We start from the raw sequence: 12974 nt of genomic DNA, 5'->3' as shown, positions 1-12974 counted from the left end.
TCAAACTGAAGCCTGCAGTCAGTTTGACCCTGCACGAACCAAGCAGCAACTCAGTCTTGACAGACGGGCCCAGGGCCCGGCGCTGAAATGTTTGAGCAGCTGTGGCAGAGAGCTAGGGCTGCTGACACTTCCCACACCCCGCTCGTTTTAATGAGTTCAGACTTTAAAGCCTCTCGTTCGTGCCGTGATTTTGGAAAGCGGCTGAAGAGCTCGTTTCAAACTGATAGAAGCTACAACTAAACGGCGGTGGAAGAAGCAATATTGTAACGGAATTACTCCATTACAGGTAAAATTGTGGATTCAGAATTGTTTCAGTTCAAAACTGCATACGTTTTAGGATGAAATTTAAGTATTTAAAGGCGCAATAAAGACAAATACAAGTGTTAAAGCTCCCACACGGGAGCTTCCTCTTATTTGCCTGATTAGTGTTTGTTTCAGGACAGCGGAGGCGTGTGCAAAATGTGCTTGATTGACATCTCCATCACCCTCTAATTACACCTGCTAAGGCGGGATAACTTACTCTTTTATCATTCTCATAGGTACGTTGAGGTCTAATCAGAAGGTAAACAAAGTGGCTGATGGGAATGTCACGAGTATTTTTCAGGTACCTGGTCATAAATTGTCTGGATCAAAATTTCATTGCAATCCATCCAGGTTTTGTTTGATATCTCAGTCTAGGCCAAAGTGATATTGCTCCAGTCAACTCCATGCCCAGAACCACGCTGCTAACAGGGCTGACATTTTGAAATATAAACTGGGTGGAAAAAATGGAAATATTCAAGTAAAGTACAATACGTTCACTCTGCACTTGTACTTAGTTCCTTCCCGCCTCTGCCACTAAACTCAAGGAAGAAAGTTGTGAAAACACAAATCCAATCAGCGGTTGTAATAACAATCACCCTGTGGATTTGGATTCAAAATGTCCCCTGTAGCCCCAATGTAGGAGCAGGAAGTGAGTGACGGTGCATCTGCAGGCCTTTTAGGTCTCATAAACTGGCCGATGATTGCTCCCTTCCTGGTTACCAGGGCGGACAGCGAAAAACAGAGTCGATAATTGAATCAGAGAAATTTTGAAGACGGCTGGTCTGATAACAAGGTTCTTAACTGGCAGGACAGGAAGCAGCCTTTCCGCATTCCAGAGAAACTTTTTTTTTTGCTTTTGGTGCCTTACAGGGGAGCCTCCTGCAGGCTGACATATACATGTACTGTACTACTGTGTGAGGGCCAAATAGCTGCTTTATCCAGCTGTACAGTAACGGTAACACTGGAGAGCCGTGATGAAGAGAACAGTTCCTCTCAACTCCAGATGGGCAGAGAGGCGATCCACTGTGGTTTATGGTACGTTCATTCTGGTTCTTACCACTTTTTTTTTTTGCTTGTGTTTACATTTCTTTATTGTACTTTCACGTAGTCAATCCTGAGTAACGGCCTCTTGGTTTCCAAGTACCCTAAGAGGTCAGTGGTTCCCATGGGGATCAGGGCCTCGCCTAGAAAGATAAGTCTCAGGGGTCACGAGGTGATTAACAGGACAGAAAAGCAGAAAGAAATGTCTTTCTACAATACAAAATGATGTGTTATTTGTCATTTCAGGCTTTATTCTTTGCTTTTCCTCATGAGAATTAACGGGGAATGGAGGTGAAAATGATAAATCACTGATTCAACTCACTTTGTTTGGTTCAAAGGTGGTCAGTGCCTGTTTTTTTTTTTCATGCTATGCCATCATATTACTGTTCAAACACACATCAGTAAAGCTGTATCTGGGCTGAGCATGGCCTATTATTATATTATTAGCCTACAGGCCTGTGGGATCTATTTGGGGGACTTACCAGTAAAAAGAGAGATTATGGCAACATTGAAGTCAGTCTACAGTGGTTTAAGGTAACGATGCGTTGCCTCGTTTTACCTGTAGGGGCTGGCCTGGCCCCATTTGGGACTGGGAGCCAGTCCGTGCAGCTTTGCCCTGCTCTTTATGTGATATGGATAGTTTACTCGGAGTAGCCACGAGCACAAAGCCTTTTTCAGAGCAGACATGATGACTTGTCAGAGTAGAAAAAAGCACAGGAGTTACTGGTCACCTTAACGATGGCTGTGTTCTATTCGAGTGTCCCAGGAGGTCAGCATGCATGACACCAGGTCCCTGAAAACTGATGCAGCTAAATGGAATTCAGCCATCATTCAATTTGATGAATTACACCTGCGCTTCTCCTCCTGTGACATGCGAAAATGTGTGTGAGAAAGGCCTATTGAGGCTGGGCAATCCTCAAAAGCACACTACTGTACTTGGACACACATAGGTGAGGTTTATGCTTTATTGGAAGTAACAGGGACAGCAGGACCCAGTGGGTAGGCCATCCCCAAACGAGGCTAGGCCAGGCCCAGACTAATGGGTCCACTGACTAAATTCAGCACCACTTCAGTCTGTTTATAGGTAACCTGTGTGCTGAGCACCACCGACCGCTTGAGCAGCTAACTTAGCAGCAGGCAGCTGAAACGGTTACAGCTAACCTCACAAGCCGCCCGGAAGCTACGCATTTAGCCATATTTTGACATATATGGCGAAGATGTGGGTGTTTCCAACCTGCTGAGCATACCAATGGAAACCCGGACGCTGCATTATGCTGCAGGAGTGGTTTGAGAAGTTTCTGTGGGCATTTTGGTACTTTATTTCGTGGGTGAAACCGAGTCGCTGCTGGAGTCCTCTGTTCCTGTTGTGAACCTGACCAAGTGTTACCTTTCAAGCTAAAAGGTGGTGAGTGTAAACCCCCAAAACAGTGTTATTGTTGGAGTATTCGGTTACTTTTAAGCACTACTTTGTTTTTATATTTTATTGTATAACATGTCTTCCTACTATTCATTTCTTTCACCCACCAGCGGTACGCGCGGCCACGCTGGGCTCCTGGCGGATGCTTACCTTGGGGGCGGAGTACGAGGATACCTGGGCTCCGTCGCCTGACAGGAGTCGCCGTCCCGGTCAGCGGGTGGAGGAGGAGCCGGGGCCCGCGGAGGCGGCAGACACCTGCGCCGGAGACCCGGAGGAGACGTCGTGGAGAGCCGTCGACGCAGACACCGACGCCGTGCAGAAGTATGACACAGTTTTACACCTGGACGGGCTGAGCAGAGCCGGCAGGACGGACGGTGTGCGTCAGGTCGTCAGAAAACACCAGACCCTGAACAGCACGCCATGGCCCCGCGGGTGAGACACACAAAACGTTTAAACTAAATACTTACTAACAAGTGAAACTCCCCGTTTAAACTCACATTGGGAGAAAGAAACATGTAAAACTACAGATAGACACTGAAAAGGGTTTTTTAGAGTAAAGGATGAGGTCCATCATCATGGCTGGAACTGCCAGGCCCTCATCTTCCACCTTTCAGTACCTGCAGTACATCAGCTAAACCACTAGATGGCTCCTCGGCCGCGTCCAGAGCATTTGGGCTGATGACTTGGCTGCAGATGTCAACGGAGAGCTAAACTGGGTTTTTAGATCCTAAATTGATAATGAAACAAAACAACACACGACTGCATCAATTTCTAATTGGCCTCTGGATGTTAGTAAGTTAAGAACTAGTCTAACGACTGGTGTGCAGTGGGTTAATTAGATTGAACAATAAATGCATTGAAATAAAGATGAGCAAAGTCTGAAGTGTATAAAGGTCGTTATAGGTACATTATACTGTAGGTGCAATAGTCATACACACCTAAGGGCAACACCGTCAGAGCTCACAATATCTGGCCAAAAGTATGTGGACAGTGGTGTCCACATACTACCATTTGTGTACGTTTGTATACTTATTGTGCAGTGTTTGTGTCCACATCCTTTTGTACATGCAGTTTATGTTGATTTAATGACCAAAACAATGTGGAAAAGTAGCCTATTATCTGCTAATTGTTTATCCATAAAACAGCCCAGTATCTCCAAATATTAACTGGTGGTGACTCACAACTAGGTGAAGCTGCAGTAAGGACACTGGTTTCAGACTATATTTATATCATGACTCTTGGTGGGGGGGGGGGAGATGGGAAATGGAAACTGCTGAGTGAAAACAAATACAAGCTTTAGATCTAAGTGACCAGGTAAAAAGTTTTGTCGTTGAATTCATTTTCTAAATCTAATTCGGAAAGCATAACCATCATCTCTGGTAAACACCACACACAAACCGTTCCCAGTGATAATTAATGTTCGTCTAAAGAGGCTATTGGCTAAATTTATAGCGTCCTGTGAATCCCTGTAGCCACTGTAAACGTGGCTTGTTTATTTCCTTCAGATGATAAATAACTAACTGTTGATATATACGGCAATAGAAAAGTTGATTAAAACAAACACACGCTGCTCATAACAGCAACAAATTAAAATGGAGCCTGCAAGAACTGAGCGAGCCCATCGCTTGTGGAATGAATGACTTATGTATTTTCTCGGAGAGCCGAGGATGTGAAGGTCCCTCTGTGATACGCAGAGCCTTCCTCCTCATCATCTGTTACCAAACAACCCCCGAACTGGCTCTGTGGCCTCCTGATTAGTTTGCTGGCCACATTGACCACCCGCTAAATAAATAATACATTTTGCCGGCTTACTCAAAGCTGTTAAGTCATTTACAGAGATAGCTACATTTCTTTAATCATTTTCTTAATCAATATTCACAGAGAAACAGGGTTCATTATATATATATAGGGCTGCAACTAGCAACTATTTTCAATATCGATTAATCTGCAGATTATTTTCATGATTAATTGATTCATCGTTTAGTCTATAAAATGTCAAAAAAATCTGAAAAATGCTCACCACTATTTCCCAGGGCCCAAAGTGACATCTTTCAGATTGCGTCTTTTGTCCAACCAACAGTCATAAAACCCAAAGACTCTTCATTTAATATCATAAACGACAAAGAAAAGCAGTTAATCCTCACATTCGCAAGGCTGGAAGCAGCAAGCGTTTGACATTTTTGCTTGAGAAATAGTTGGAAATTAATTTTCTTTCCATCAACTAATCATTGCAGCTCTATTATCTTGGAAGATTTCCAAACACTTAAAGTTATCTACAGCCAATCGGCTCCAGTGCACCTTTCTGACACACAGCCTGGAGAGCAGTCACATGGTTCAGGCCAGCAAAGGTCATAACCTCTGCATATTTGTATGAACCATAGTTTTTGTCTCGTGTCATAATCTCAGTAGATATACATATAGATATATATATAATATAAGAGAGGAGATAAAACAACTGAGGAGCTTCTGTGCTAATTATGAGTTTCTCAGACACACACGGGCTCTATTCAATAATAACCCCAGTATGCTGTTTGAAGTCCTGGGGAGCCCGGGCCATCTTTAACGACTCACAAAACACACTCAGAATTGTTCTGGCACCTCGATACTTCATGACTTTTCCCAATATTATGGGCTTATAAACATGATTTTGCACTGCTGACATGCTTCAGAGGTCCACTATAGAATATGACGCCTTGCCATTGTTTGGGGTCTCAGAGACCTCACCCGTAGAACATGGTTAAATACAATAAACACATAAAACCTGAAATGTTTCCTCATTTGGTGTAATAACAATGCTTTGTGGTCAAATGTGCAAGGGTTGCAGTTAGAGGTAGAGGGTTGCAGAAGTAGTTTAGCACATATTGGGTTGTAATAAGGTCAGAAAACACTATTTGTGTTGTTTGTACACACACAGCAGTGGGCTCTGTGGGACCCCAAATAATGAGGAAGTCAAGCAAATATCAACAAAACACAAGCTTTAAAAAACACATGAACGTCAATGTGGAGATTACTGCTTTAGATTCACACACTATAATTTGAGTTTCACCCCCCCCCCCCCCCCCCCCAAGGTAAGTCTTTGTTTTTTTTTGTTTTTTTCATTGATGAAGCATCATTTTATTGATTTTTTTTTTTGAGTTCACTGCAACTTCCTGAGAGAAACAGGCTGGTCTTTGCTTGATTTGTAAACGCAGTCTGTCGTGACTCGCTCTGCAGCGCCGGATGTTGAAAGCGCACATCATCTTTTATAAGCTGCTGTCTTCTGTATAGGAAACATGCTTTTCTCCCCCCCTTGTTGATGCTAAAAGAAAGCTTGATTAACGCTCATGTTCTGACCCGGGTGGGGGGGGGGGCATTTGTGAACTTCATTAGTTTTACAGTCTCTAATAACCAGCCAACAGACGGTGAGCGCGTCTGCACGCTCCGGCCGCCGATAGGCCCGTTTTGGTCACATGCGCTCTTCCTTATTCCACTGAGGACTTGCTTTATAGCCTTCAGCCCCCATACAGGGAGCGATCAAACAGACATCACAGGACAACTGCTGCTCGTGTCGGACTGGCTTGTCTTTTATTGTTGCTTTCAGCTGGGAAAAGAAAACGGAAGGATTTCAGTGTTTTCCGACGCTCCCCCTTGTTTTGACTGACACCCCCCAACGTTTCAACTGGTGTGTGGATGCTGACACGATGCTGTCAGGGTTTTGGACAGAGACAGGGTGATCGGGTTTCATTTCAGCGTGATCCCCCCCCTCCTCCCCTCCCTCACTCACTCACTCACTCCGGCTGATATGGATGCAACAGCCTCAGCGAAGTGAATCATTTTACAGCCGAAGTGCTTTAATGCTTTAAACTTTTTCTTTTTTTTTTTCTGTTTTAAATTCCCCTGAAGATGAATGAATGGGAAGGATCGAGAGAACATGGTTTCCAATGAGGCCACCTTTATTTTGAATTTAACGCGAAGCGGTGGTTTGGATGAAGTGTGTTTGTTGTGATGCGTCTCCCCTCCATTTCCACTGACACCAGTTCGGATTTTCCCCTTTGGATCTGTGCGTTTCCAGAATGGCCCGCTTCGCAGAAGATCTGCCCACCCGCTATGGAGGAAGCGCAGGCGGCGGAGGGAGAGGCGGACCGGGCGCCGGGAGAGGGGGAGCGCGGGGCGGCGGCGCTCCGGGCGGCCAGAGGGTGTACAAGCAGTCGATGGCCCAGAGAGCCCGGACAATGGCCATTTACAACCCGAACCCCGTCAAACAGAACTGCTTCACTGTCAACCGCTCCCTCTTCATCTTCCGCGAGGACAACCTCATCAGGAAGTACGCCAAGCGAATAACAGAGTGGCCATATCCTTCCCGAGCGCAGAGCAGGTGCCTCTGTAGCCCCTCACCTGGCTGCCCTTGCTTGGCAACCGCGCACAGATGGTTAAAAAGCAGGAACACACCATTAACGAAGGGCCTGATCGTCAAGCTGTTAAGTTTTATTGCTCATGCGGATTATATAGGCTGTGGAAACCCGCCCGTGCCGCTGAATGGCCAGTTGTTGTCGCCCGTGGACCGGCTCCCACGGCGTGTGTCTTTATTCCCCTGCACCTGTCGCTCCGCTTCTTATCTCCATTCAACATGACACAAAGATGTGTTCTCAATAGGTGCGGGCAGTGAAAAGACTCCACATCCGCCCATCGCGTTGCCTTTTCACCTCCCCAGCTCCATTTAGAGCCTCTGGGCGTTCACATCGACTGATAAGTTCTTTTGTCTAAATGTCAGCTGTGGACTGTCTGCCGGGCATGGCCAGGCAACCCCAGTGTTGCTTAATAATGATCAAACATCGTTATTGATTGACGCAACTAAAAGTCAATAATAAAAAAAAAAAAAAGCTGCGTGCGTAAAAGGGCAACAGTAAGTCAGCGATGTGGCTGCTTACGCTGACTGAGCCACCCCCCCCCCCCCCCCCCCCTTCTTAAGAGAAAGCGCTGTTTGTGTTGGTAAAGAGAGACCGCTGCTCCAGGGCTGCAGCACCGCCTCGTTGTCTTAGTTAGGAGCCCTCTCCATGGTGCTGAAGTCGCCCACGCTCCCAGCTCCACGCCACTCTTTCAACGCTGCAACAACAACAAAAAAAAGAAAAGACAAGCCCACTCCAATGAGTGGAGTCATGGTCACCCTCTAAATCTTAGTGTTTTCTCTCAAAATACGTGAAAGATTCAGCCTCTTTCTGAGGTGGTTTCTTCTCGTTTCTATTTGGAAAATATCAAAATCCTGAAGGTTAAGGTTAAATCCATGAGGACAGTGACATTTAATACAGGAAAAGTCTTGAAACCTGTGATTTGTTCAGAAGACAAGTAAAATAATCTCAGGTCAAAAGCATTTTTTTTTATCCCACATTTTGTGAAAAAGCAAAAACGATTTTGAGACTCATTTGTAGATTGAAATGCTGTACTTCAAATTCGGATTAGTTTTGATCATCCAGTCAGTGCTGTCCCAGCAATATGTTTTTGCAGTGAAAACGGCGGAGGCATGAAAGCCAGTCATGCAGTTTAAGCATTGAAACGGGTGATTTGGATTGAAAACAAGTGAAATAGTTGTAAGCACTGTTACGCATATTAATGAGAAAATCCAGATTAAATGACAAGTTAAAGTGAATATCCTTTTGCAGTGAAGTGGCTAAGGCTGGAAAGCCAGAGCTTGTGTGACAACCACAAGGCGACGGCTGGATCTGCCCTGTGGGTGACAGTGAGAACAACATTAGCTGTAGTTGACTAATAATGGTTATCAGTTTACCCGTGCCCTCTATTAGTTGATATGAGTTGAACTCCACAGGACCACAAGAAAAAGGAGAAACCCACAGGAAACTGAAAGTATCAGCCGACGTGGTAAAAGTAGACGTTAGTAGTCCCCTTTCCTTTTGAAGATTGCTGCCAGGAAAACAGTATTCTGCTTGCATAATCAGTAGCTGAGTGTCTTATGCGTAATAATTCTACATCTCAGCTTTAATGTTCATAAGCTCCCCATTCCCTTGCGATTCATACGCGGCCCTGACTAGGCCCTGACCTGCGGGCAATGACCCAGTGAAAATGGATTGCAGAATGAGCCAACCATTGAAAATGGTTGGAAATGGTCAACCATCTGGAAAGATCATGGGTGCATGTATAGGATGCTTTCTTTCTAGAAACCCTTCAACCAGAGCATGATGGAAGGATTATGCTTTAGTGGACAGAATGCATCCAAATGTATGTTTAATGCCATTTTTCATGCAGCAGTATGCAGGATAATGAGCTCTTCTGTACATTTTTAATGTTGTCTCTTACCCTTGTTATATTGGACTAAAATGGGCTACCAACCTTGATTGGTTACTCATTTTACTCTTGGTAGACTCATTTATCCTGATTGAAAAGTAGGTCTTTAAACATGCCATAAGAAAATATAATGTATGATTCAGCTGTGAAATGAAATGAAATTGATGCAGCTTCACTTTCAACTGCTCCTTAACCCTCTCACTCCATTTGAGTACATGATCCTGGCTACAATTATCGCCAACTGCATCGTCTTGGCCTTGGAGCAGCACCTACCTGCCAGCGACAAGACACCCATGTCGGAACGCCTGGTAAGTGCTTCAGCGTGCCTGCCTTTGAGGTCACTTCCTCTTTTCAACAGCAAACAGCCAGTCAGACAGATATGGAGAGTGATCAAAGGTGCCTCCCCAGATTTGATTTCCTATCCCTTGCCAGGGTCCCAGAATTACAAGGGATAATTGCAGCACGCTTTTCACTCATCAGGCCGTGTGTTTGTCCCTGTTTTTTTTTTCCCCCTCCAGCTACTATCTTGTAAGTCCTGTAAGTCAGCAGAGCTAACTTTGGTCCCCTGCTCTGGCTCCCCGTTCCCACATCTGCTCACATATGCACTCAGTTTAAACCAACATTTGAACTCTGACAGTCACGTCGCATCGCTAACCAGTCTGCTGCGCAGGGAGGTCAAGCGGCATACCCCGTCCTGTGTACAGAAAGAAACAAAACAAAACTGAATAGCGCATAACTTCATGGTTCAGCACTTTGCTGTTCGTGCTCTTGAGGGTGTCATAGCTCCAGGGAGTTTGTCTTAAAATAAAGAGCCAGAGAGTGTTACAAACAGCCGCAGCTTCATGTGGAAACAGTCAATGAATTCCTCTCATATTCAAGCACCTGCTCCTGTTTGGAAGGATCTCAGCGGCTGTGATGCAAATTCAGCGGTGAAGATGTTACGGCTAGGTAGCGTTCAGCACCTGAGAAAGTGATTAGAGTGGTTACACAAAGGAGAAAACAAGCATTCCTCTCCCTGCCTCCTCCACCTCGAGGATGTAATACAACAAGAAGCCTTTTAATTAGAACAAGGGATCAGCTATTATTTATGAAGCTCTGTCAACAGAGTAGGAGGCGTGCTGTAAGTGGAGGCAACGATAGAAGCTATTCAGTATTTCACGTCCTTTAGTGCCATGGTACCTGTAGATTTCCCCATCCGTCTTCTGCAAGAATTCAGGAGCATTTTGGATGTATGCATGATAGACGTTAACACGCTACTAATACTGTCATTAGATGAGACATTCAGTTGCTTTGTCTATGAATCTTGTCTTTTTACAGCATACCAAAATGAATATACTGTATGTCACATTGAATGGCTGTCACTGTTATTGAAATGTTGCAGACTCCTACGGCTTTTCTTATTGGCCAGGAACAGCCTATGTGCTTCTCCACGACAACAACAACAACAAACTGTCATTGCTTTACCACCACAGTCTTCACGCTTGATACAGCAACCCTCGTCCAACATATCTATTATAACTGGATGTTCACTGTGGTCACCCAGTGCTATAGAAAAGGTCACATTTCATGTAGTGCTCAGGCCTGTCACACTGCTTTTATGTGATTATATATATTGGAGGCTGGGTGATGCTGGGGGTTGGGGACTCTGTCAGGTTGTAGTATGCTGGGAGTGAGAGAGAAAAATCGAGGGGGAGAGAGGTTAGTGTAGGCGTGAGATATCTTCTGCTCATGCCCCGTACATTGCCCCAGGCCCTTGCAGATATTAATGGAGGCAAAGGAAAAAGTGTCATGTCATACGCGCCTGATCCAGCTCGCTTACTTACAGCACGACATGGGATCAACCAAGCCACATAGTGCCACTGATCAAACTGTGACATTGTTTGGTCGACACTTCTAGGGAATAATGCAGAGTGCCCAAATCAATCATATCCAGTCATGTGTGCTGTGCATACGCTCTGAGTGCCCTTTCAAACAGGAATGTACTTGTCCTATTGGGATAATGTTGGGCTACTCTGGTCACTCCAATTCCATTATTCCATGCCTCATTTTTGTCCTAATGTTACACCAGAAGGGAACTTCAATCCAAGTGCCTTTGTGGTTGGGCAAAATGTTGGCCCAAGTGCCCTTTTGTTCCGTCAATATGCCCTTCTGGTTGGCCAAACTACCTTCATTTTGGCCCCTATAGTTGGACCAAGAGGCCCCCACTTACCCGTGGGGTCACTCCAAGTGCCCACCACACCCCTTCATGCTTCATTTTTGTCACAATAACACACCATAGGTACCCCTTTGGTTGCCTCAAGTACCCATTTTGGTTGGCCCACTTGCCCCCCTGGTTGGTCCAATTCCCCCTCTGTTCCACCCAAACGCCTCTGTGTTTGGCCCTCTCACTTCCATCCTTTATTTTTGCCCAAATGTCACACTAGAGGGCAAGTTCCCTCTTGGTTGGCCCATATTCCAACCTAGTAGGCCAAATTCCCCTCTAGTGCCCAAGTAGCCTTCTGGTCAGTACCCATAAATCTGTGGTTGACCTAAAAGTCCCCCACATGCCCTAATGTTTGACCCAGGTGCTCCACTCCAATATCTTTCTGGCTGGCCCAAGCAGCTTTCTGGTTGACTCAAGTGGACCTCTGGTTGGCTTGGTTACCCCAATGGTCAGCCAGAGAGCCCCTCTGCTCCATCAAAGTGGCCCCAGTCCGTTTTGCATCAACTTCTCTGGTGTGACAATGGGGCACAAATTAACCCTTAACACTTACCTAAAATATGCATTCAATAAAGATGCCCATTTTTCAATCTGGCCCCAGCCCCTCACATAGTCTGAGCACGCCGCTGATCATGTCCAAGTCATTTTGACAGAATACGGTCCCTATTTTTCACTAGTAACAATCTGCTATCAATTGAAGTTAAATAGTTTGTTATATGTTTGAATGCGTTAAATGAGCAGACCTGAGGCCCCATTGATTTACCATTGCCCTTAAGATCATGCTGTGTGTCTGAATATTTGTTTTCACTGTATTTACTCTCTTTTCATCCAAAGAAGAGGACTCCACTGCACTTCTGTTCATGCCGGTGCAAGAAGTGAAAGGAGCCATCTTTCTTTCTCTCTTTTACTTACCCCCCTCTCTCCCCCTTAACGCTTCATTAACCTCTCTCTTACCTCTAACAAAAAGGTCTTCCTCTGTCACTCTCATCCTCTCTCTGATTCTCTCTGTCTTTCTGTAGGACGACACAGAGCCCTACTTTATTGGAATATTCTGTTTTGAGGCTGCCATTAAGATCATCGCCCTGGGCTTTGCATTTCACAAAGGCTCCTACCTCCGCAACGGCTGGAATGTAATGGACTTCGTGGTCGTCCTCACGGGGTGAGTCCCTCGCCCGCTGGGTGTCAGCTGGAGATGGAAGTCATAAGTGAGAGAGTGGTTTCTTTTGTGTGTATCTGTGAGCGCCCTGAGAGAGTGTAGTGGAATCACCTTCTTCCAGTTAGGCCTTCTGCCTACAAGCATCTGAAAGTTATTCAACAAGCAACACAAGCCTGTAACATTTGTTTAACGTTTGTTGCTTTGGGCTTTGATTTCAACACCGTTGCTGGACTACACTATATGGATGCCCTTTCCCTTTCTTTGTGTCACCAGTTTGGGGAAGGCCCTTCCCTGGTTAAACATGGCAATGTCCCCATGCACAAACCCAGGTCCATCAAGAAATGTTTTTACCAGTTTGATGTGGTGGACCTTGGAACACCTATGGCTTTGGAAGGTCCAAAAACCATATTTAGGTGTCCACATGCTTTTGGCCATACAGTGTGAGACACGCATGCTGTTCATGATAATTTGCAATTTAATTTTGTGATTAAGAAAATCAGAAACTTTTGTCTCAACAACCACACGTGTTGCCCAGCTCTGCTCAAAAGCCTACACCTGAGCGTCTGCAGGGCAAATGGAAA

At 45.3% G+C, this 12974-nt stretch overlaps 1 protein-coding gene across 1 annotated transcript in view; it reads left to right on the top strand.

The window, feature by feature from the left end:
* Window positions 1-1277: 1277 nt before the first annotated feature.
* cacna1bb (calcium channel, voltage-dependent, N type, alpha 1B subunit, b) overlaps window positions 1278-12974 on the top strand; it is a 153323-nt gene continuing 141626 nt past the window's right edge. The window contains exons 1-5 of the mRNA XM_070924227.1: window positions 1278-1338; window positions 2872-3193; window positions 6813-7091; window positions 9240-9345; window positions 12257-12396. Of these exons, the coding sequence (XP_070780328.1) occupies window positions 1278-1338; window positions 2872-3193; window positions 6813-7091; window positions 9240-9345; window positions 12257-12396 (908 nt within the window). The remainder of the gene's footprint in view (window positions 1339-2871; window positions 3194-6812; window positions 7092-9239; window positions 9346-12256; window positions 12397-12974) is intronic.

Source organism: Enoplosus armatus, chromosome 18 (assembly GCF_043641665.1).
Source record: "Enoplosus armatus isolate fEnoArm2 chromosome 18, fEnoArm2.hap1, whole genome shotgun sequence".
In the NCBI taxonomy this organism is placed as follows: domain Eukaryota; kingdom Metazoa; phylum Chordata; class Actinopteri; order Centrarchiformes; family Enoplosidae; genus Enoplosus; species Enoplosus armatus.
Note: the sequence above shows the minus strand (reverse complement) of the source record. Positions and strands in the feature narration are given on the sequence as shown.